Source organism: Falco rusticolus, chromosome 2 (genome assembly GCF_015220075.1).
Source record: "Falco rusticolus isolate bFalRus1 chromosome 2, bFalRus1.pri, whole genome shotgun sequence".
Classification (NCBI taxonomy): domain Eukaryota; kingdom Metazoa; phylum Chordata; class Aves; order Falconiformes; family Falconidae; genus Falco; species Falco rusticolus.
Window position 1 is genome coordinate 31881216 of NC_051188.1, and position 24362 is coordinate 31905577.

At 46.0% G+C, this 24362-nt stretch overlaps 1 protein-coding gene and 1 pseudogene across 2 annotated transcripts in view; one reads left to right on the forward strand and one right to left on the reverse strand.

Moving 5' to 3' along the window:
- LOC119142969 overlaps nt 1-19519 on the forward strand; it is a 32795-nt pseudogene extending 13276 nt beyond the window's left edge. The window contains exons 7-15 of the transcript XR_005102531.1: nt 3355-3707; nt 7013-7114; nt 7318-7471; nt 8944-9008; nt 9575-9726; nt 11881-11967; nt 12270-12423; nt 14353-14571; nt 15686-19519. The product of XR_005102531.1 is annotated as an uncharacterized LOC119142969 (transcript). The remainder of the gene's footprint in view (nt 1-3354; nt 3708-7012; nt 7115-7317; nt 7472-8943; nt 9009-9574; nt 9727-11880; nt 11968-12269; nt 12424-14352; nt 14572-15685) is intronic.
- The window catches only part of COG3 (component of oligomeric golgi complex 3), a 33027-nt gene continuing 26385 nt past the window's right edge, over nt 17721-24362 (reverse strand). The window contains exons 20-23 of the mRNA XM_037376599.1: nt 23902-23977; nt 22098-22225; nt 21099-21197; nt 17721-19863 (exon numbers count right to left, since the gene is read on the reverse strand). Of these exons, the coding sequence (XP_037232496.1) occupies nt 19834-19863; nt 21099-21197; nt 22098-22225; nt 23902-23977 (333 nt within the window). The 3' untranslated portion in view covers nt 17721-19833. The remainder of the gene's footprint in view (nt 19864-21098; nt 21198-22097; nt 22226-23901; nt 23978-24362) is intronic.

Sequence of the window (24362 nt, forward strand, 5' to 3'; positions counted from 1 at the left end):
ATCGCAGGAGAGAGGAGCCTGTGCCAGCGATGCTGCGCTGGCAGCCCATGCACATGGCGTATGGCTGTGGGGTGCCAGAGCTCTGCCTTTCGGTGGCTAAAAGCTCCCTCCAGCACCAGCAGGATGGGGCCAGACCCTGTGCTGGGAACCGGGCTGGGGGTTGCCCTGGCTTGCTGGCTCAGCTGTGGTGCCAGGGGGCAACCTGGGTGCGGCAGGACCCCCCACCAGTGACGGGTGAGGAGCCCCAAGGAAGAGGAGGAGTAGGTGAGAGAAGCACCTGCAACAGGAGAGGAAGAGAAGGAAGAGGAATAAGAGGAAGAGGAAGTGGAGGCAAAGGTGAAGGCAGAGGCAGAGGAAGAGGAAGAGGAAGAGGGAGAGGGAGAGGGAGAGGGAGAGGGAGAGGGAGAGGGAGAAAGCCACCTGGTCTCCCCAGGTTGCAGCCAAGAGCTGGGGTTTCCCACCCTTGCCCACTTGCAGTTCACACTCTACGTTCAAGACTCTCATCTTCCTCCTTATCCTACAGAGCCAAACACAGCAGGGACTCCTTCCAAATGGAAATCTAGGGGCAAGAAATGTGGGTGGGGATTTTTTTCCCCTAACAGTCACTGTCAGAGTATTTGCTTCAGTGTGTGTAATAAACCTTTTTGTGCTTCCTCTCCTGCAGATCAATCAACTCAACAGAAGTCTGATTGTCCTCCTGTTTTAAAATATATCATTGTTACTCCTTCAGAGCTGCTGCAAAATAGCACACATGTAATAAGAATAGAATACAGCCTTACATTTACTTTAAATTAGGCCTTATAGGTGAAAAAGGTAGATTTTCAGAAAATAAGCCTCACCTCCACATTATCAAGTGTGCAATGTCGATGCAAAGCTGCTTGGAAGATGTAGCAGCCTCCAGAAATAGGGCAGGCTCCTAAATGCTGAGAGTGACAAGCCAGCCTGGCTAGACAAGCTTTGCCAATGGCTAGCCAAGTGCAAGGAGATTACCTTGATCTGGGGAGCAGAGATAACTGAGCTCAGGAATTTCCCCCGGGGTGTGATTACCTTGTAATAGGCACTATCCCTCATTCTCATTTCTAGCTAGGAAGGAGGTGTAAAGCAAGGCTCCTAGTTTGTGTCCGTCAGCCAGTAAACAGTCAAGGCATGGCTTTTAAGGCAGCCTTGGAAAAGTGCACAGGAACAAATGTCCCTGGAATTAAGGTGGCGACCTTTCAGCCAGAAGAGGCACTTACATATTGTGTCAGCAGAGTATCCAAGTGTTTGTTTTTAATTTACTGGGGGAAATCTTGAGTGAATCACTCAGATTTGGACTGACCATTCAAGCCACTGCTGCACATTTTCTTTTTTATGCTCTTCCATCATTCATAACCATGCATTCTCTTTCAGTGGTGCCTTGGGGCAATAAACCCCAAGATGATCCAGGCTAGGCTGCGGGAAGGTGAGCTGGCCGCATTCAAACATCCTTGTTCTGAGACAGCCACCACCAGGTCATGTTTCCACTGCACGGTGAGGTGCACATCAGAGGTCCACAAGGAGCACAAGGTGCATCCCTTGGTTATCAGCTGTGTTTCAAGAAAGACTTGGCCTCCAGCTGAGGATCTGTAGAGGAGACTTATCTGTGCAGGAGAAGGTGGACTGGACAGGTTTCCTCAGGTCCCAGACTCAGTGATGGGAGGAGATGATGCTGAGCCAGGTTTCTGCAGTGCATGCCTTTTGCTTTATGTCAGTGTGCCCATCAGGCATAGCCAGCACTCAGCTGGCTTGGTGCTTTCCCTCCATCACTAAGGTCTGCTTCAGCAGCCACAAACATCATGGCTTCCCCTTCCACAGCAAGGGTATACCATGAGAAGGGGTCCATGCTCTGAAGTGGGTGGCCTACAGAGGCTTTTGCTTTGGGAGCTAAAGGAAGAGGGGAGGCACCTGCTTGTGGGTCTTGGTGGAAGAGTTTTGAAGCTGAAAATCACGCCTGGTGTGTTCAGGCTGGAAAGCCACCCAGCAGCTCCACCTCTTCGATGCAGGGGGCTTCATGGGAAACGGTGACAGGCAGCAGCACCAGACGCCTCGGGCTACATTTAAGCTGCTTTTCTCAGTGGGAGGCATGGCCTGGTGTGAGGTGCAGGACATGGGGATGACTGCTAAGGGTTAGCCCCCAAAATACACCTGGCCCAGTATCCTGCCCTGGACAAGATGGGCAACGAACAGATGCTCAGGAAGCAATACAAAAATAGATCAAACATTTGTTTATACTTCCAAGAATACTCTCCACTCCCCTAGTGGTCTGTGACTCAGGAACCTCTTGAACTGTAGACACTGTCCCTGCATTTAATAGCCCATGATGGATTCTTCTTCCATCGATTAGTTCACACCCTGTTGAACCAATGAAAATTTCAAACATCCACTGTACCCTACGGCAAGGAGTGCCACAGCTAAAAAATCTCTTTTGTTTATTTTGAACTTGTCACTTGATAGTTTTCTTTGATGATCACTCTCTTCCTTTGAACAGCACTGAATAATGTGAACAGCTGTTCCCCAGTCGTGTCACTCTTCCCGTCACGAAACTCGGTCATATTTCTTCTTCAGTCATTTTTTCTTCCAAGATAAAAAGTCTTAATCTATTCAGTCATTCCCTGAATGGAGGCCCTTTTATGCCTTTGATCACCCTCAATTGCCTTCCTCTGTAACTTTTCTATTTCTTCTGTATCATATTTGAGATTGGTGAATCAGGACTGCACAATAGTATTCAAGAGATGGGAACCCACAGATTTATACAGCAGCATAATGATTTCCTCTGTTTTGCTCTCTCCTCCTTTCCTAATAATTCCTAGCTTTCTGTTTGCTTTTTTGATTGCTACTGAGTGTTGAGCTGACATTTGCATAGAGCTATCTATTATAACCTGAAAATTTCACTCCCAAGTGGAAATAGCCAACTCAGAGCCCATCATTTTGTGTGTAAAGCTAGGATTGTCTTTTCCCATGCACATCACTTTACATTTATCTACATGAGATTTCATTTGTGATTTTATTACCCTTTTATTCAGCGCCATGAGGGTCTTTCTGCAACTCTTCATAGTCAGCCCTTTGCCTTGACCACGCTGAATATCAGCAGCAAACTTCTCCTCTTCCTGCTCACTGCTATTTTGAGATTATTTATGAATATTTTGAAAGCATGGGACAATGTTTAGGCTGATTTAGCAGCTTTCCCTCTCAAATTTGAAGTGCCAGGTCCTAAGGAGAGGGAAGAAATGCGGTTTCCTAAGCTCTTGCGGTGTCGTTGGAGATCAGTTTGTGTTCCTGGGAATGGATGGCATTGTGCCCAACCAGCACGTGTACTTCTCCCTTTGCACGGACTAGAGTGGATGATCCCGCTTGCTGGGATGTGCGTCTGCCCCCTCCACCGGTGGAAGATGGATAGGGTTATAGTGGCCCTTTCTCCTGCTGAAGCTGGGCCCAGACACAAAGAGATGTGCAGAAGTCCTGGGGGCCCAGGAGAGGAGGCAGAGGGGAAGCAACGAATGGCAAAGCCTTTCCCTGAGAAAACCTCTGCACACAAAGTTGTGAGATGGCAAATCTTCCTTGCAAAAAGCCATATGGGAGCCTGTCGAGATTGCCCAAGTCATCCAAGGCCAGCATCAGACAAGAAACCTCTGTCCATGGGAGGAGAGTATGAAGATGGTGGGACAGCAACTGCCCTCTGGCTGGGCAAGGTGAGACCCAGCTGGTCAGTTAGCAAAAGAAACCAGAAATTACGAATGACAAGCACTTTATCAGTGCTGTTTTTTTCCTGGGAAGCAGCAGCTTGCAGCAGTACCCAGGGAGGGGTCAGCAGCAGGGGGCAACAACAAGGGGCACTTCTTTCTGCTGGGGGCATCCTTGTTTGGGGGAGGAGGCTGGAGAGTTGCCGCTGCTATTTGTAGCCAAAAGGAGTCAGGCAAGCATCACTCCAGCACCAAAGGCGGGCATGAAATTAATTCACCCAGGGAAAAAAGAGGAGAGAAAATGAACAGCTTCACTGGAGGGTCCAGTGGTCCACCTCAGAGCCACAGGGTTGCACAAAGTATGTTTTCTCCGTGACCCCAGTAATTTCTTATCACAGCCTTTTGAGCCAGGCAGTGCAGGATTTGCCAGCTCTCTGGTGAGATGCCTTTCAGAAAAGGCATGTGGCTTCCAGGGAAATGCTCTGTGGAGGCAGTTTGATGCTCCTGCAGCTGTAAAGGGAGAAAGAAAGATAGTCTCTCTTCTCTGATAATGGAGCAAAAATTGCTCCAAAGGGCAGAGGCCCTCCCCTTTAAGAGACTTAAGCTTGACCATCAGAAAACCAGGACCCCTTTGATGAGAAAAGAGCAGTGACTCAGGCACGAAGTATATCTTCAACTGTGGGAAGACTTGTGTCTCCTGGCAAAAAAACTTGCCTGCATGTAAAAAAAAAAAAAAAAAAAAAAAAAAAAAAAAAAAAGTGAAAAAAACAGATCCACAAAGCAAAACAGAAATTCAAGAAAAGGCCAGTGGCAGACCCACTGATACTGCAGCCATCAACTCCCTCCTCCTCTGACTGGGGATGACACTCAGCCACCTTAAACACAAAGGCAGAAATCTCCATTTCCATCCCAGCCTTTCCAAGGCTGGCCATGCCGATGCCCACTCCAGGGACTGAAACCAGGGGCTGTGCCTTCACCTCTTGCTTGTTTAAGGGTAAGGTTTGGGGCTGGAATGGCTGTGCGGTGTGCCCAGTGCCAGCCCACTACTGATGAACTACACCAGCTTGGTGCACACATTTGCACAGCCCTGCTGTAGTGGTAGGGAGTAGAAAATTAGTCCCTTCGGTTGCTGGTTTTCCTATTCATTTTCCCATTTTTCACATTCAAATATCCCATTTCATTCAAGTCAGAGCTGGAGGCTCTTTTCCTTCTTCTATCAATGGGAGGTTTTGGGAAGGAATGTGTAATAAATAATACCTCTTCTCACAACCAGAAAGTCAGATGTGGATTGTAGACAGAGCACAAATTTTGTACAAGCAGCAGTGGCAGCAGCCCACATAGCCAGGCCAGTGCAAACTCACAATGCAAGCAAATAAAACCAGAGTATGCAGTAAAAATGTACAGGTGCCATTCCTCAGACCTGGTGGCACCAGGGTTTGTGCTGCCAGCCAGCCCTGGTCCACAGCTGGCTGATGGAAAAGGAAAACCCACCTAGAAAGCAACCTGGGGCAAGATGGGGTGGCTTTGGGTGACAAGACTGCTCACAGTAGAAGGCGTCATGATGGCTACCATAAATACCACAGAGAGAAAAAGAGGCCTTAAAGTTAAAACAGACTTAAACTGCTTTTGAGCAACTACCATAGAATCATAGAATGGTTTGGGTTGGAAGGGACCTTAAATATCATCCAGTTCCAACCCCTTGTCACGGGCAGGGACACCTTCCACCACACCAGGTTGCTCAAAGCCCCATCCAGCCTGGCCTTGAACACTGCCAGGGATGGGGCATCCACAGCTTCTCTGGGCAACCTGTGCCAGTGTCTCACCACCCTCACAGGAAAGGATTTCTTCCTAATGCCTAATCTCAGTCCACCCTCTTTCAGTCTAAAGCCACCCCCCTTCATCCGTCCCCATCTTATAAGCCATTTTAAGAACTGAAAGGCTGCAATCAGGTCTCCTTAGAGCCTTCTCTTCTCCAGGCTGAAATATGTATGTATGTAATGTCAGCAAATGTAGGTTATATTTAGTTACCTGTGCTCCCAAATAAATGCAGTTGGCATGTTTATGTTTCCTTTTTCAGAACTCGGTGTTGTTTTTCACATGAAAATGTGGACAATTTTTTAATTTGGCCTCCTTTTAACATCCTGTGAAGCACTGAGAAAGTGGAAAAAAGAGCAAAAAAGGCTTTAAGCCTTTTTAAAAGGATTAAAATTTTAAAACTTTTAAAACAACTTCAAAAAAGCAGCTCCTGTCTATTCTTTAAAAACAACCCCCTCAGAAACTACATTAAAAAACAAGACACACTCAGTTTTTAAGGCAATCTTAATATGGAGAAACTTCAAGGGAAATGAGAATGTTTGCATTTTGGAAAGAAACCCCCCCCTGCATTTGCAAACCATTTGTGGTGGAAACATTCATGATTAGCTCTCTTCCATCCTGCTGGGACAAATCACAAATACAGGCTGGGCAGAGAACGGATTGAGAGCAGCCCTGAGGAGAAGGGCTTGGGGGTGTTGGTGGATGAGAAGCTCAACATGACCCAGCAATGTGCACTTGCAGCCCAGGCAGCCAACTAGACCCTGGGCTGCATCAGAAGCGTGGCCAGTAGGTCGAGATGGGTGATTCTCCCCCTCTGCTCCTCTTTCATGAGACCCCCCCTGGAGTACTATGTTCAGCTCTGGGGACCCCAACATAAGAAGGACATGGGCCTGTTGGAGTGAGCCCAGAGGAGGGCCACAAAGATGATCAGAGGGCTGAAGCACCTGTGCTGTGAAGACAGGCTGAGAGAGTTGGGGTTGTTCAGCCCAGAGAAGAGAAGGCTCTGGGGACACCTTATAGCAGCCTGCCAGTGCCTGAAGGGGGCCTACAGGAAAGCTGGGGAGGGGCTTTTACAAGGGCATGTAGTGACAGGACAAGGGGAAATGGCTTTGAACTGAAAGAGGGTGGATTGAGATTAGATATTAGGAAGAAATTCTTTCCTGTGAGGGTGGTGAGACACTGGCACAGGTTGCCCAGAGAAGCTGTGGATGCCCCATCCCTGGCAGTGCTCAAGGCCAGGCTGGACGGGGCTTTGAGCAACCTGGTGTGGTGGAAGGTGTCCCTGCCCGTGGCAGGGGGTTGGAACTAGATGGTCTGTAAGGTCCCTTCCAAGCCAAATAATTCTGTGATTAATTCTATGGTTAAATAAGAAAAGGAGTTCTGGCATTACACTCAATGCAGTGGGTTTGATTGCCTTTATGGGAACATCATAGACTTAAGCCCAATTTAGTTTTAAAAAAACTAATGACGCTGATGCTGAATTTCCTTTGTCCTCTGAGGAGACCACCTGGAGAGAAGACTCCACAAAGTGCACCTTTTGCAGCAGTCCTGAAAAGCCACTCCCAACAGTGGTGGATCTGAAGGAACAGCCCCAGGTAAATGTGAGTCTACCTGTACCATGTGAGCATGCCTGATGCACAAGCTGCTTCCTGGCAAAAAAAAGGAGAGCTACCACCCCCTGACAGCAGCAGAGAGGAAGGGGAGAGGGATGTGGGCTGAGGGAGCTGGAGGGTGAGGAGGAACCCAATACACCTAGGTGCCCCATGCCAGGCCCACCGCCCATGGCAGGCACTGCAACCCACAGATCTTTTGCTGCAGGAGTTATAAGGAAGTGTCTGATCTGTCATTCAAAAGCTGATGCATGAAGGTGAAGTGGAAGAAGAGCTGGAAATCACTCCCCATGCCAACCCTGCCCAAGCTGAGCTGAGGAGCAGCATCAAGGAGAAACTGCCGCAATGGTAAGGGACTGAGGGAAACTAGCCCCAGACCCTGGTGGGAGGAGGAAAGCCTCATCACCAGGTTCCTTCACTCTGGTCCCAGAGAATTTGTCTGGTAGTAACCTACTTTTGGCATAACACTACTGCCCACATGCACCAACAAGCATTGAGGCATCCTCATGTCAGTCCTGTGATGGTATCACTGGCAGGAAAGATCCATCACCCTCTCTAGGCAGGACATGCTGAGCAGGCAACAGCACTGAATGGGACCAGAATAAAATGTTGGACAAAGACAGTTCAGTGCTGCCAAGGCAATACTTGCCTGAGAGTCCTCAAGCCGCACATCTTCACTGTAGAGCCCTTAGAAAGGCACTGAATGGCTTGATGAGCCATACCTAGAGCTGAGGGTTCAGCAACCATCTGCAATTTTGGCAACTGAAGGTTTGTCCTTCACAGATTAGGAAGTTCCTATAAAGGGGGGTGGAGCCACATGCTTTCCCAGATGGCAAAAGGCTTTCCCTAGTCAAACCCCAGGTAACTGTTCTCTCCCAAGAGACCCTGAAGGCGTCTGACACTGTGCGGGGCCTCCCTTGCCTTGCAGCTGCTTCAGTCCCCACACCCAGCAGCCTTGGACATGGATATGACTTGCCAACCTTCTCCCAGGCTTCTCAGTAGCAGAAGGGTCTAACTCCTGCTTTCCCCCCCTAGGGACGCATCTTTCCCAGGGCACACCACAGGTGGCCATGGCTGGGCCACAATGGCCTCAGTAATGTGAGCAGAGACCAACTGCATCACTGGAGTTATCCATGTTTTGTTGCTGTTTCCCCTTTCCTCCCACTATTTTGGTCCTTTGGGGTCTGACTTTTAAGTGCCACCATATCTTCATGGGAATGACAGCTCACACTGAAGTTTGTCTCAGTTACAGAGAGGCAGTACAAGGTTCAAGTGCCACTCAGGTCTCTCCAGGTAGGACCCGGTTGGAGCTTTTTGGTTAGGGTCTGTCCTCTGGCTCTGCAGGGGTCAGCAGTGTACACCGTGTGCAGGGCTTGGTCCCATCAGACATGCAAGCTGAGTTTTGCCTGGAGAGGCCGGCGTGGCAGTCGGGGCACAGCACACAGGTGGAGCGAGGCAGGGTGCCCAGCCACACGCGTGGTGAGCTGTGTGGGCAGGATGTCCCAAGGGCTGGTCACCCTCCCTATGCAAGTGCATAGCCATGCTTTTCCCCATCACCTGCAGCTCTCCTTGACCCAAGGGCAGGGAAACAGGCATTTCTACTGCACGATTCATCAGACCTGCAATGAGATGGATCTCCCATATCTCCTCTTTGTCTACAAAAGCCATCGATGGTGACAATCTCATATACAGGCATCTGCACTGCTTCAGGTGAATCCTGATATAACAACCCATGGTACTTGATTTCCCTTAGATTGAGTGGGTAGTGTCATTGGCCAACAACTTGGTCTTAGTTTTACCTTCCCTGGTTTTGATTTTAGGTTGGATGAAGGAGGCTTTGAGAACTACAGGGAAATACTTCAGCAGTGCCTGTAATTTCTTGCCTGTATGTACGTTTGCTAGTGAGTTGCTGTTATTGCTGGTCTTGACCTGGAGCCAGAAGCACATGGTAGCTTCAGTGCACCTAGAGAAGCAGCAGAGAATGCAGTCCTTTGAGTAGTAAAAGGTGCCATAATCTTAATTATGAGTGGCCAGGGACGTTCATAGTTACCCAAAACATAGAACAAGGCCTGTGATCTCCAAGCTATTTGTCCTCTGGTTGAGAGGAGTAGGAGATGCAATGGAAGAGACTTGGTAGTTCATGTCTAGTATCCTTTGGTATAAGTAATTCTCAGCTGCTCGTGGGCTTGATGTTTCATTGTTTTAAGCAAGGAGATCCCTTACATTTCTTAGGAAAGCCACCCTGCAGCATCACAGACCCTACCCCATCCTCGTTAGGTAAGATTTTCCCTTTCCACTTATTTCTCCTCAAACAAAGCAAAAGACAGAAAAACTCCTCAGTGCCTCCCTCCCTCCATCCCCCCTCTTTTCCAAATAATCCATAATGCAAGGCTTGGAGAAACAAAGCTGCATCACCTTCCCCTCAACAACAACCTTCTAAAAATTTTTAAGGGACCAGAATCTCACTCAGACTCTCCAAACAAAACAAATCCACTGTCAGACTGAAAACTGCCCCTTTCAAAAGGCATCAGCTGACATCAGCACTTCCAGAAGACATACTGGAGCCGGGCAGTGATTTTGTTGCACCTGTTGTATACAGGTGGGTATAGCCTGTTGGATCTCTTCTTGTGGCTTTTCAGGCACGGTTTGTAGAAAGCTGCATTGTGTTGGGTCTGCTCATACCCCGTGAGAGTTTTGCAGCTCTGGTCAAAGTCATTTAGGTATCTCCTATGAGATATGGAGAAGATTCTGATTCAGCAAAATGTTTAAATGATTATCAGTGGGTGCACTAAGTTGATGGGACATACCAACTTGTGCCTGTTTCAAGATGGACTTAATCAGGTGTTCATGGCTGAGGTGGAAAGCTGAACCTGACGTCCCTGGGGTTCTACTGGGATGGTGTGTGTACAAAGGGTTTTACTTATGGAGTATCCTATGCAGTTTGAAGGCTGTGATCCCCCCACGTCAGTGATCTCCTTTCCTCAAGTCAGTGATCCCCACCCATACTGAAGCCTCGGACTCTGCTCTACTCATTTCCACACTTTCATTCATCTCTTTTACTTTCCAAACCAGGCTGCCCTATCCTAACTGTCTAGTGGGGTCAGATCCAGGATCCTCAGCTAGGAAACATAGAATCATAGAATTATTTAGGTTGGAAAAGACCTCTGAGATCATTAGGTCCAACCATTACCCAGGACTGCCAAGTCCACCACTAAACCATGTCCCTAAGCATCACATCTACATGTTCTTTAAACACCTCCGGGGATGGTCACTCCACCACCTCCCCCGGCAGCCTGTTCCAATGCTTGACAATCCTTTCAGTGAAGAAATTTTTCCTAACATCCTATCCAACCCCCCCCGGCACAGCTTGAGGCTGTTTCCTCCTGTCCTATTGCTTGTCACTTGGCAGAAAAGACTGACCCCCAGTAGATGAGTGCTCCTGGTCCCAGGCCAAGCCCCATTCCAACAATTTAACACCACAGGCAAAAGCTTTACAGGGTCCAGGCAGCCTTTCATTCATCAGGAGGGACATCACCACCATGTCCAGCAAGCGATGGGGTGTTCCCTCCACCCTTGCTGCCACAAGAAGCAGCTCCCCAGGGCATTTTGTCTCAGCCCCAGTGACACTGGGAGGGCAAGCAGAGACAGGGGCTGGATGGTACCCCCCTGCCAGCTCAGCCCCCTGCAGCATCACTCCTCTCTTCCCTTCCCTGCCTCTCCTCTCCTCTCCTCTCCTCTCCCTTCCCAAACCAGACAGCATTGCGGTTTCCACAGGAGTGCAAGAAAATTACCTGTGATTTATCACACGATCAATGATTTTGTTGGCTTTTTTATTTTCGACATAGAAGTGCATTATACTGCTCTCCCCTCCTGAAATACAGGGGTAGCAAATCCTCCTGTCTGGGACCGTCTGTCTTTTTAGCCTCATAAAAAGCCTGAAAAATAAAAGCAGGAACAAAATCGTCAGTTTGTTGCTTTTTTGTTCCACTCCATGCCTTACCACCAGAAAGTAATTCTTAACTATTCTGCAGAGCCAAAATGTGCATCTCCAGGTTATGAATTGGTGCCACAGTTAAAACTGGAGTCAGCCACTTCACAGGTGCCTCCACCTGGGAGCCCTTGTGGATGGGTCCCCCAGGTCCCTGCGACAAACAAAACCCAAGCACAGCCCCTTTCTGCACATGAGAGCTAACTGCTGCTTTTAATGACGATGTTGGAAGGGAACACAAGATGTCCCCTCTTCCCCCCTCTCCTAGCTGCTCTCCGTTCTTCCCGCAGAAGCAGGCAGTAATGCTGCTTATTCTTATTAGAAAGCATTAAACCCAACTCCCTTGTAATGCTGGAGCTAAGCCCTTAGCAAAGAAATGTTTCTATTTCACTTGTCAGTGTATTGCAGGATAAATTTGTGTCTCTAATGGAAAGAGGGCCCTTGGCAAATTATATCATCAGAGAGCAGCTAATAACATAAAATAAGAAGAGCTGAGCTTTGTACATGAAATGCAAAAACACAGAAGTGAAGGATGAGTTTTCCTCAGTTATTTAAAAGGATTTAATTAAAAAGTAATCAAACAAACAAAAAACCCAAGGCTAGGTGGAAAGCAGAGTGTGATGGCCTGGCAATGCTCGGGGTTGGTATCAGCGTGGGGGGAGGAAGGCCTGGGGCAGAGCATCCCCATCCCGGTGTGCAGGCAGGCTTCCCCTCGGCACCTGCCCCACACCCCTACCTGCCTCTCACGACCCCGCCTTTGCTCCTGCAGCACTGCTGTTCTCCTGAGCCTGTAAGATGACATTATCTAATGGACAGACATTTTTTCTCCTGTTCCTGCATGGAAGTGGTCAGGTTTAGCATCCAGCAGCAACAGCACTTGCTGGGGGGACAGCCACAGGAACGCCCTGCCTCAAGGCGGGCCACCGTGAACCTCCTCCCTTGGGGCAACCCACCTCAGCCTCCTGGGCTGGCTACGCAACTTGTGCTGCTCTTGTGAGGAAATGAGCTCTGCAGAGCTGGTTGCCTTGGGGTTGGGTGTCTGAAGGGTGGTGGAGACTTAGGTCACTTCCCCCCCAGACACTGTCCCACAACAGTTTTCTTCCAAAGCATCCTTTCTGTGGGGTTTTTGTGGGCTCGTCTTTCCTTAACTGTTTCTGAACTACCTGTCGGGCAGCATGGCCATTCTCACCACATTCACCAAGGAAGCCCTCTTCACCTATTGCATCCCGGAGGACAGCAGGTATCCAGGGATCAGAGCTGCCTTCAGGAGCCATGGCCACGGGGTCTGCTTCCACCCTGATGGCCACCTGTGGTAAGTGCAAGCCCAGAGGTGACACCAGGTGCCAGCTTGTCCCCAACCTGCCCCCAACCTGCCCCCATGGCACCCCAGGGCTTTAAGGCACGTTGAAAACATCTTCATTTTTTTTTTCCAGTTTTATATTTTCTACGTGAAAGTGCATGAAAAGGTGGGAGGGCTGTGCTGCAGTCCACCAGAGTCATGTGTCTTCTTGTGTTGTGCACCAAGGTGCCAGGTGCGGGCACTGTGCATGGCACAAGGGCACTTGGGGATTGTCCCGTCTCAATTGCCAGTGACATCTGTCCGCAGACCCTGGTGTGAGGATGGATCTTGGCCAAGGTTGGCCTCATGGCCATTGAGGTGTTTTGACCCCATTACAGTGCAGGGATCAGGGTACATCTACTTTACCAGCTTCCCATGGAGCCCCAGGTGGCCGCGCTGGAAAGATGTGGGCTTATCAGCTGCAGGCGAGGAGAAGCCGCAATAGCCAGAGTCGGTTAGCTTGAGATCAACATTGCTTCTGGTTTGTTTCTCATATGCAGTGAGTGTTCCTCACTAAATAATTACTTAGGTGAACAATTTCTTGCAGTCTGGGTTGTAATATGAGGTGGCCAATGGCTTTAGTAGAAACTGCTGGTGTCTGAGCCATCAAATACTAATTTTCAACACCCCACCCCCAGTCTCCGGTTTGCCTTCAGAAAGGTAGTATCTGGGGGGATCAGTACATCCCGTTTCAATTTTACAACTCTTCCCTGTGCTGAGACTAATTAATGGACATCTTAAATGTCTACCTGGCTATTACAAATCATTTTAAAATAGCTTTTGCAATCATGCTTCCATCACACTCCTGCAGTCCTACCATTTGCCTGCAGACATGTTGGCCTTTCATCCGTCACGCAGCAGCCAGGTTTTTACAGCCCGACACCGAGGCAACCCCTGGCAGCACTAAACCATCACTGACCCCACCGCAGGTCTCTCCTGACCACCCTGGACCACACGGTCCCCATCAGCATTAGCCAAGCACCAGCTGCTGGCTTGCCACCGAGCTGGGGCAGGCTGCTACGACCCTGCCAGCCTCTCCCAGCACTTGTAAATTCAGGGCAATGCTAGGTGACCATTGACATTTAAGAAAAAGACGAAAGCAGAACACCAACAGCCTGTGGGTAGGTTGTCTGTTCTGTGTATGGACCAGTTTCAGGCTTGTCCACGGCCAGAGCTGTAGCACATCATAGCTGTAAAGATTTCTTTTTCCCCTACTTTTCCCCATTGCAGCACAAGGTAACACTGGGGCAGGCCAAGCTGTTCTCGCAGCCCAGTGAGAATCACCTTCTTCACGCTTAGGCGGGAAAAACTCAACGTAAACATGCCGCGAATGACAAAAACTGTCCACCTACCACGGCTGGGGGGATGCTCCAGTGCCCTGAGCCACCTACCCAGGCTGTCATGAGATAAGGAGTATCAATGTGCATTTGTATGCCATAAATACGGGTTGCTTTCCCCCACACGCTGTGTTTCTCTCTGTAGTTTGGCAAGTCCATTTCCCCTACCCAGCCACATGCACGACCACATATGCATGCATAGAGGACCTGTTTTTCGCATAAAGGTTGCCAGAGCAAAATAATTTGCCGTGTCCAGGGAATTTTTGAAGATACAGACGTGCAACAGGAAGAGGGAGACTCACACACACAGAGCACACGCTGCACCAGAGGATTTTCTCTACCCTTCAGGGACTCATTGCTCTGCTGGGAGCCAGCTAATTTCTGTAGGGTGCTTTTAGTGTATGACAAAAACTACTACCAAAACCCAGTCCCTGACTTGATGCATCAGGTCTCAGCAGTGACTCTTGGATAGAAAAGAAGTTTGGTCCAACTGCAGGCAAAGGATGGCATTTGGGACCAGAAAGTTGTTGGCTCTGGATTCATCCAGCTTTGAATTTGTCCCCAGGACCACCCTGGACGCCTGCACCGGGATCTGCTTGGGCCAGGCAGGGGTCAGCCCAAAGCACTGGAAGTGGTATGACTTCAGCCACCACACTCGCAGTCCTTCTTTCCACTCCATCACCGTGAAACTGAACAGCCACATCACCATTACAGTCCCGGCTCAGGATCAAATCGACTTTGATGGCAGCGATCACATCTATTTCAACATGGGTCCTGGCTCAAGGTGAGCACTTGCTGTGGTAGCCCTGCCTGGCCAGCTCCTGCCTGCCAGCTCCTCGGAGAGCAACAGCAGCAGGGAAACCACCCAGTGGAGATAAGCTTGGGGCTGCTGCATGGGACCGGTCACAAATTTTCAGGTGGAAAAATCACCATTTCATTCAAAAGCAAATTTCCTGCCTGTGTGAATCTTAATGAAATTCCCTTTCAGGAAAGCATTTAGATAAGATTGAAATGCTGTCGCTGAAGGTAAGAACTGCAAGTCTCACAAATTCATTTTGAAACACTATTTCTTTTCAAAACATTTATATTAAATGTCAATACCAACACAAAGCTCCTGATTTTATCTAAACAGCATTTCACTTAATGTGAAACGAGCATCTGGGGAGAGGAATGCCAAACTCTTTTGGTATTTGCTGTCACTCAGGCTCCCCACCTCTGACCCTTCCCTGGAGATGGAAATGATGTGCTGGCCAGGGCTCAGCCCTGCTCAGTGCTGGTGCAACCGTCCCAGCCCACTGGTGTGCATCCCTGTCCTTTGCTGGATGCAAACACGAGTGGTCAGCTCTGAAACGGAGGTCACACAGCACCAGGAGCTTGTGCTTGGTGGGGAGCTGTGGCCTCAGGGTGAAGGATTCCCGTGGTCTTCCTCAGTGCAGGCACGAACCAAATCTTGACAGTCCTCAGAGCAATATTCTACACGTGGCCACAGATGTATTACTAACGGAAAGAGACATCTGAGGTAGCTATTCAGAAAGGTGGCAACAATCCAACGTCGGTATACAGAACCATAAAGCACTGGCACCTGCTCTCCCATCCTCCAAATTCACACTTCTTCTAGGACCCATCGCTACATCTTCCCTGCCCCACAACTTCTGGGCAGCCCACTCCCACCGAAGGAGGCCAGAGCACGACTTTGGCTTCTCAGCCCTCTTGTACGGGCACCAGATCACCTGCACAGGGGAGCTGTAGGGTTAGGGCACCTCACAGGCATGGAGGGGAAGGGCAGCCTGGACACGCTACACAGGTGAGCATGGAAGGTTGGGTGACAAGGTGTGCTCTGCTCTGCTACCCTGCCTCCCTTCAGGGGGTTCAACGTTAACGCCCTTCACCTTGCAGAGCCTCTCTTCGCTGTTGAAAGACCCAGAGACAAGTCACCTCCTTGAGTGGCCAGAGAGTGAAGAGGAGCTCTTCCTCCAATCCAAAAAGGTTCAGCTGGGGAGCCTGCTGTCCAAAATACAGAGCGCTGCAATACCTTTGGCAACCCCTCTCTCGGTGATATCACTCCTCTGGTTTCTGCTGCCTGCCTGAAATACTGAAATGAAGACATTAAGACTCACTGCAAGCAGTTACATCAGCATTTCAGGTCAACTTCTCCTTCATAAAGGCAGTAACAGTCACTCTGTGTTGCACACAGAGCTCCCTTGTCCAAGCTCACAATGCCTGTCCTCCTGTACATCAAGTCCTAACGCCAAGCAGAAGCACTTGCTGTATCACAGCATGGTCGTGGGGTTACATGTGGAATGTGCAGGACTTTGAAGGAGACGGCTTCCTTCCTACAAACCCGCACCCTGCTTTGGCTGCCAGAGACACGGGTCGAGAGGGGGTGACAAATGACAGCTTGCGTACAGGGACCAGAGGTAATCCAGGAGAGGGAAGATGAGGTACCTGTTGGGTTTCAGGGTTCCAGTTGGTGGTAGATGGGAATTCCCATGGCTTAGCGGCATGGCTGGCCACCACCAAAAGGGGCCACCTCATTCTTTTTTTGTTGTTGTTCTATTCAGAGGTCTTTGTATTAAAGATATGATTCACTTCACAGTGTTGGCTTGGGTTTAGGGTTCAGCGAGGCTAAAAACATAGGAGGGTAGGAGAAAGCATTTGTGGACACAGGGCTGGATCTACCTGCAGTCACCACATGATCCGCCTCAGCAACAGTTTTTCCCCTTTTCCTACCCATACCACTTTGTCAATACCAAACATGCACAATTTAAGGAAGGGACTGATACAAGAACTATTTTTAAGAGAGAGAGAGAGAGGGAAAACCAAAAAAGTAAATATCTATAGTGAAAAACAAGAAAATGTGAAAAACAGAGGACGTTCATTAAATCCTTACAGTTAACAAAACACGGCTTTGAGAGAAGGCACAGAGACCATAAATATGTCGGGCTGGGGCACAAGATAACCTCAAGGAGAACCAAATGGTTAATGAGACTGAACAGAAAATTACTGGAACTGTGTGTGAACTATCCTAATCAGCATACTGTAAGATCCATCCTCGATTAAAAGAGAGCCCCCTACCAGCAAAGCCCCCTCCCCACAGAACAAGAGGTGAAAAAAAGAACACTGTACCTTTAAATGGAGACTTGTAAGAACCAACAAGAATTAAGTGTGACTAAACATAACTGTAATTGATTGTTCAAAGCCTATAAAATTTTGCCATGTGTTAAGAGGTGTGCTAGCTTTGTGGATTACCACCTAACACCCATCTCTGCACAGACAACAAACAAGTATCTCAGCTGGTGTGTGGATTGGCTCTTCCACACCAGGAGAAGAACCCCGACTTGAGATAACAAGACTATTGGTTTTGCTTGGAAAACACCCGGCACAGCATAAGCTGAGCTGTGGGCATCACTGTCATACAAGATGTATGAATGCCTGGGCAGCTGCTTTGGTATTGGCTTCATTTAGGAGAGATGCAATCCAAAGGACCAAACCTCTTTAAGGAGGCTCCAAGCACCTAGGAAGCAATAGTCACATCGCTGCCCCATACCAGTCAGACAGAAGCTGAATTCCAAGAGACAGGAGCATTTTTCCCTAGGTTAGCTCATTCAAATGACATTGTCGGAGCCAGAGGATGAAAGGAAGCTTCATGCTGACATTAGAGGGTACAAACCACAAGCCTCTGGATGACATGTTTCTACAATACCACGGGCCAAGAGAACAGTATGTGGTAATGAGAAACTACAGGTAGGTGAGTCTGTGAAGAACCAGGTGCCACAAACAGCTATCAAATACAGTAATACTTGTGCTTTCTGCCACCAGTTCCCAAGTTTTCTCTTAGTAAAAACCAACCAGTTAAAGTAAGTTCTTGTTGCAGTTGTGGTTTCTTCCCCCTAACAAAATCGCAAGCAAAGAGACCATTTAAGCCACAGAAGATAATTTATCAGTAAGGAAAATACAAATTTACTTTTATTATAACCATAAAGAGGCATTACTTTAACAATTAGCTGTACATTCAGCACTCAGGTATACATCTGTGCCAAATAAAGTCAATTTACTGCTAAAAAAGAACACTTCTCAGTGATGCACTGCCTGTGCTTACAGGATGTTTATTGTCTCTGTATTACAGTTATCTTGACAGACAAGCCTCAGGGTACAGAATGAAGGTTTACTCTTGGACCAAAATAGGAGGCAACGTTTTTATTTAAAAAAATTAAAACCAGCAAGTTTCTAGTCAGATAATATAAAGCATCTTAAATTAATCTTTTGAAAGTATTTACACTATTTGTAAACGTAAATATCTGAAACTGTACATGTTTAAACAAATGTTCATTTAGCAAACAGGCTGTATAAACTGATTGCTCTTCTAATCTTTCAACCAGCTGTCCTAGAGTTGTCTGGGTACTCCTAGAGAGAAAAAGATCCCAAGCACAAGAGTGGCTACTGCAAAGGTTTACCCTTCACATCTTCTCTGTACAATGTCTGTATTGTCAGTCATAACTCTGTACAGCGACCATGCAGTCCTTCTGTAAAACTTTATAAAAACCAAATATACATATATTACAATGCACTGGACATTATTTTACAGCCTGTATTTCTACATAAGTAAAAAGAATGGGCAAGTTTTCTTCCTTGTTAGTTCCTTTAGGTATTTTTTTAAGGAGTTATATAAGGTTTTACGAGTACCATTTTTTTGTACCTCAGCACCACTGCTGCAACTCTTCTCATGGTAGATTGAAATCCTACCATCTTAGTCTCCAGCCACGATTTATAACAAGAAAATTATTAAATCAAAACACCACTGATGTGCATGGAAATTTCTACATATTTAAACTACAGAACAGGTTTTATAAATAAGTTAAAAATCTGCCATGTAAGTCACCACATTCTTCTTTCGCAGTGCTGCACAATGAAGACTTACACACTGAGACACTCTAAAGCTACCTGTAGTGCTTCATTCCATTAATGGCCAAGTGTTTAGTACTCAGCTTTCTGAAATAATGACCAATTAATGCATCCTGAACAGTGTGCACCGTTTATCAGTTACCGAGTACTTATCCCCTGTTTACAATGCTGATTTGACAGGCTTGAACACTCCATTTCTGACATCCCCACACCCCCCTTAACTAGCACTCAACTCCAGCGCACAAAGGCTGTACAAGTCCCAGTTCCCACTTTAAACAATATGACACCACCATTTGATCTTGGGTAAAGCAAAAAACCAACTCTGACCCAAAACTAAGTAAATGAGAATCTCAATGCCAAGCTTTGCTGTGAAGCACCTGCAAACATGCAATTCCCTCAGAAACAGAAATTATATTGCACAACTTTCCATTGCAAATCTCAAGGATCTGAGATTCTTTACATGGCAGAAGGTTAGAGCACGAAACTTCAGGTCAGACCTCACAGCTCCCAGTCACAACAGTGTAAGAAAAACAGCACATCCAGCGTTTCAAGAAATGCTTGTGGGAAATAAAGTTTGCCCAACTAAGAATGTCTGAATTATGTTCAAGCACATGGTTGACTGCCAGGATTTTTTGGGAATTAAAGAAATATCAGAGCATGCCTGCTTTAGTCAAATTCTCATACCAAACGTGCTTACCTCCAAGCCTTGCAAATACCTATTACTGCTCCCATTCGATTCCCTCCTCTTTATTTCCAGTGTGTCTTTGAAAGTACAGCTTTTCACTGCATACATCAGCTTATTAAAGGAATGCAAGAAAGGTTTTTACATATAAAAAAAAAGATATTTCAACTCTGAAAACATCTGGATAAGGCAGTAACTGAGCTTTCATAAGTGATCAGCAAAGGGGTTTCGTTATATTTTCTTCACCCTCATTTCTCAAGCCAATGAACAGAAAGGCCTTTAACAAATCAATAAAACCTTTTTTCTCTTTTTTTCCTAAACCAGGGTTAAGCAGCCTGAATAGTTTTGATGCAGACTGGCCTGCACAGTGGGATCCTTAGTCTACTTCAAGCAAATGTCTTTGCATTCCCTTCACTGCTCGGCATTCAGCTGAAGCATATTTCAAGCAGCCTCACTGTTGGGCTACTTAGACATCGATAAAAGTAAGTTCACCTGAAAGACAAAAGGAAAGCCTACATTAGACAGAGCGGCTAAGTTTCAGAACTGATGTCTTACATTTTAACCTTTAAACAGGATTCCTAGGAAGCAGACAGAGCCTTAGATGAATCCAGAGAAGACAGCTACAATAACTACTAGCCAAAATTTCCAGTCAAATGCCCACCCACAGGCTTTTTAAAACACAATTGTTGACCATGCCGACTAGTCGTTTCAGCAGTCACAACCTACTGTGTCAAAGTGTCTAGTATGACTTCATGCGTTGTCAAGGAATTACGAATAATACATATACTGGCAAAAAGTGTTAATGTTCATCTTAGATATTTGAACCACACTGAGGATCCTTCACAATACTTGTTTCACATAGATTACGATACGGTTTCCCATACACTTCTGTTTGTAGGACATTTGATCCTACAGATTAATAGATAATTAGAGGAAGCCATCTCCTCTAGCACAACCCCACCTCCTTCCAGTGCACCACTCCCACTCTGTGCTCCAGGACAGTTACCACACATCCCTGTAGCCACATTCACTGCAGGCCACGTCCTCTAATCTAAACTAGATTATCTGTTTAAACATTGGCATCCTGGAATAATCACAATTCTATCCACATTCCCTGAACCACTAAGGGTAAAGTGAGATTTTTAAAAACCTATTTAGTTTCTGTCAAAGCATCCTAATACAGAGAATTCTTAATCCAAATCATCTCAGAGACTAAAGACCTTATCATGCAGGGTTACATTACCATAAACATCTGCACATTTTCCCAATGCAATTTACTTCAAATGAACCCTTGTGATTCTTTCTCATGCTTCCTAAATGTAAAAGTTGCTGCTTTTTGCATTTGTCAAAAGCAAGACTGCCTTCAAACACAGAGGCCTTTTTAAAGCATATTCACTAGCTTTGATAGCTCTCCGTAAAGGCAATGCCCAGAAATGGCAAGATTCTGCCATGATGTTGTACAACTCAATCCCCAGCAATGTCAATCACCACCTTCAGTTTAAAAAAAATCTATTGGATATTCATAAAAAGAAACAAAAAAAAACCCCTTTTAGCTGAGAGCCTAGAGTTCGGATAAAGCCCTGGGTTTAATCATCCAGGATTAAGGGGTACAGTAAATAAACAAAGATTCTGAACACTAAAAATACTAAAAATGAAAAAAATTAATGTTTAAAAAAGGCCAGTTACATGAAAGAGTAACTGATAAAACAGGGAGCTTCCATATATACCTGTTCCACTGAAGGACAAGCTATGATCTGGAGATCTTCTTCATTAAATTCTTCCTTTAACAAAGCATGGAGTTTCTGAAACATTTGCTGAATGTTATTCTTTTAAAGGAAAGAAGAAAAAACTCAGTATAAAAAAACCACAACACCCATCTCAAACACAAACCAGAATAAGCACAGTGTACATGGAATAGCTACTGAAGTGACCAGATAGGGAGAAGCACTTGAGCTTTAAGAGCTTTTGTTCTAAAACAAGCCCCTAAAACAGCCACAAGGGATGCACATTGGCTGTGAGATGAAAACTCGGCTAAGATACGCTAAGGTGAACCACTGAGTCCTATGGACTTAGCCTGGAAGCTTAAAACTGAAGCTTTGCTCTTTCTGGTGGGCTTGCAGTGGGTCTCCCATTAAAGCTGCATCATTCTCTCTGCCTCCAGTGCTTCTGCCCATGTGTAACTGACCAAGCTGTACTAGTTTGGGCTAGGACAGAGTTAATTTTCTTTATAGTAGCTCATATGGTGTTAAGGAAGACATGCAGAATGAACAGAACCAGTTACTTTCCCTGTAACGTGTATGTTATGTAGGCTGAGTATAATGGAGGGCAGGACAGCTGTTTTGTTTTGGGTTTTAAAGCTAAACGTAGCATTATAAAACATCACTAGACTGGGTTTTGGTTTGGTTTTACTTTATTTTGTGCGTCTTTACAACAGGCTTCTCAGATCAGGGACACCACAGTGACTGTTATAGTTTGTTCACTATTACATACACATGGTATGCGTCATGTTTACTGGCTGGACTGGTAGCTTAGAGTAACTCTACAGACACGTGTATGTATTTGTGTCTGTACAGATACACATACATTTATATAGATATGTTATACATATAACCATATACACACAGAAATATAAGGCGAACAATCCACAAAATGTGTTTAAAGTCTTTAACTAAATGAAGGCCCAACACTACAGAAAAACATGCTGAAGTACACCTAGCAATACTCACCCTAACTGGCTTAAACAAAATTAATTCCGTATCTTTATTGGACAAGTATAACGACATGCTTCGTAACGTTGATGGCAGCTTTGTTTTTATTGTCTTGTAAGTGGAAGAGACCAGATCATTGATCTTTGCTGAAAGTAAAAGAAAATATGCTTAACAGGCTAAAATGTCATTCTGCTAGTTGAAGTCTACACTCTAGAGTATCACCTCCACTTTACTGGGGCTGATCATAACCACAGGTTTGAGTGAAAGGGCAAGAGGGGATGACCGGTCTGTGCAGCATCATACAACCACAGCACGCCAGACAAGGCTTTTCTTTTGGGACCTACCCATGACATTAGCCTCTCTTTCCCTACAGGAAATGCATCCAACCCATTTCTGCAAGCTGCCACATCCTCCTGAGGTTCCTGAAGTCACCGCCTTCCAAGAGCAACAATGTTCTAAATAGCCTCCCCCCTAGAAAACTTGTCTGGAAAAGAAACTGCTGGGAAATAAACAGTGCTAGTGAAGAGAAGAGCCTGTCACAAATTCTCCTTACTGACCACAGGCCACGTCTGTAAGAATAAAGGCTGTGCAGCCATCTGGATTTTCAATCAACCAAACGGGAATCCTCTCTCAGACCAGACCTTCTTTCTTTATTGCTCGGTATTTTAATGATATTACAAAATCTTTGCTTAAAGGGCAGGGGAAAAGTACATTTTGTAGCTTTAAAGTATCAAAGTTAATATACTGTATTTATTTTTTTCCCCTCAGTTTTTACTGTGTCTAAATCTTCTCCCTACTCCTGCTTCCCAGGCAAATGACTCCAAGAAACAGCAGAAGCTCTGCTTAGATCTGCCTCTACACACATAATTATCTCCAAACAAACATTAAAAACACTGCCGAAGAAGCAGGAGATGTTAAGTAGAAGCTCAAGTTAGCCCTTGAGAGTGTCTGACCCATGGAGCAGCACTGAATTATGAATGAACGAGGCTAGCTTTGCATTTTAAGGACATGATGCAACAGAAGGTTCCAATGTATGGATTGGAATAAACAGATTTCTCAGTGTCACCCAAAAGCACAACTTTGTAATGTGAAGAGCAAAACAACCCAGGAACGTCTAAACTACTCAAATGTTCCTAGGAAGCATCCACATTTTAATTCTTAAGAAGAAGAAAACGAAGCTAGATTCAATTTTTTGCATAGTGGCAGGAAAACTGAAAATAAAGCAGGTACCAAATGTACAGACAATAAAAGCTTCAATGCAGATTCTTTTTTTGCTACAAAAGCAAAAGCTTTATCTTAAATGTAATCAAATAATTCCTTAAGCACATTCTGTATGCAGTTGCAGAAATGCTGTTTTCATGCAAGAACAATCACAGCCTGAGAAATACTCAAGTCATTCATCTACTGCACCAATTAAATACATATTCTGAAGTTTGTCAGGTTTTGATTTAGAGGCATCTTAAGACATTTAAACTAGCACAGAGGTAAAAATGGAAGCCAGGATTTTCAAGAAAAAGGCAGACAGTTCTTAGGTACTTAGAATTTTTCAAAATCAATCACAGTCTCACAGTCCAAATTAATCTGACCAGCTTTTCAGACTCCTATGCTTTAGAAGTCAGGTACAGAGACAAATGACATTCTGAAATACCTGAGCCCCATATAACGCAGCTTCTATTGGTCTACCAAAAATGGTGAATGGAAAGGTTTTCTTTCTCCATTTGATGAAAAGTTTTTAGAAGAAGTCTCAAAGTAATAAACTATCAAAGCTTTATCAGCCTACAAGCACCTCAGGAGTAACATGAATATAAAACAAGGCAAATACCTGGTTGCGCCCACGGTTGCTGCGAAAGGCTGTATTTGGGACCTCCTTGAGTAGCCATTGTTTTTAAAGCAGCTACCTAAAGTAAGTACAACCAATAAATTAGTTTCTTTCAGTTGAACTCACAACAAAGTGACCAAGCCACAATTGCGCAAGTCTGTTAGATACTGCAGTGTATGGAATCTCCCCGGCTCTCTCCGTTCCAAGCCCTGACTTAACACCACACAGGGGAAGCAGCCTGACAGAAGTGCAATTTAAAATTACAACCAAGATTATTTCTTGAAAATAAAATTTAAAACAGGATTAAATTTACAAAGATGTTTAGGCACCTAAGGACACAAAACCTCAAAAGAGGTTTATACTTAAGCAGGTTAGTCAAACTCCCCAGATTCCCAATGAATCACTGGGATCACCTGGACAACCTGTCAACCTCACCAGTTACCCACCTATATTTTAGGCATGCC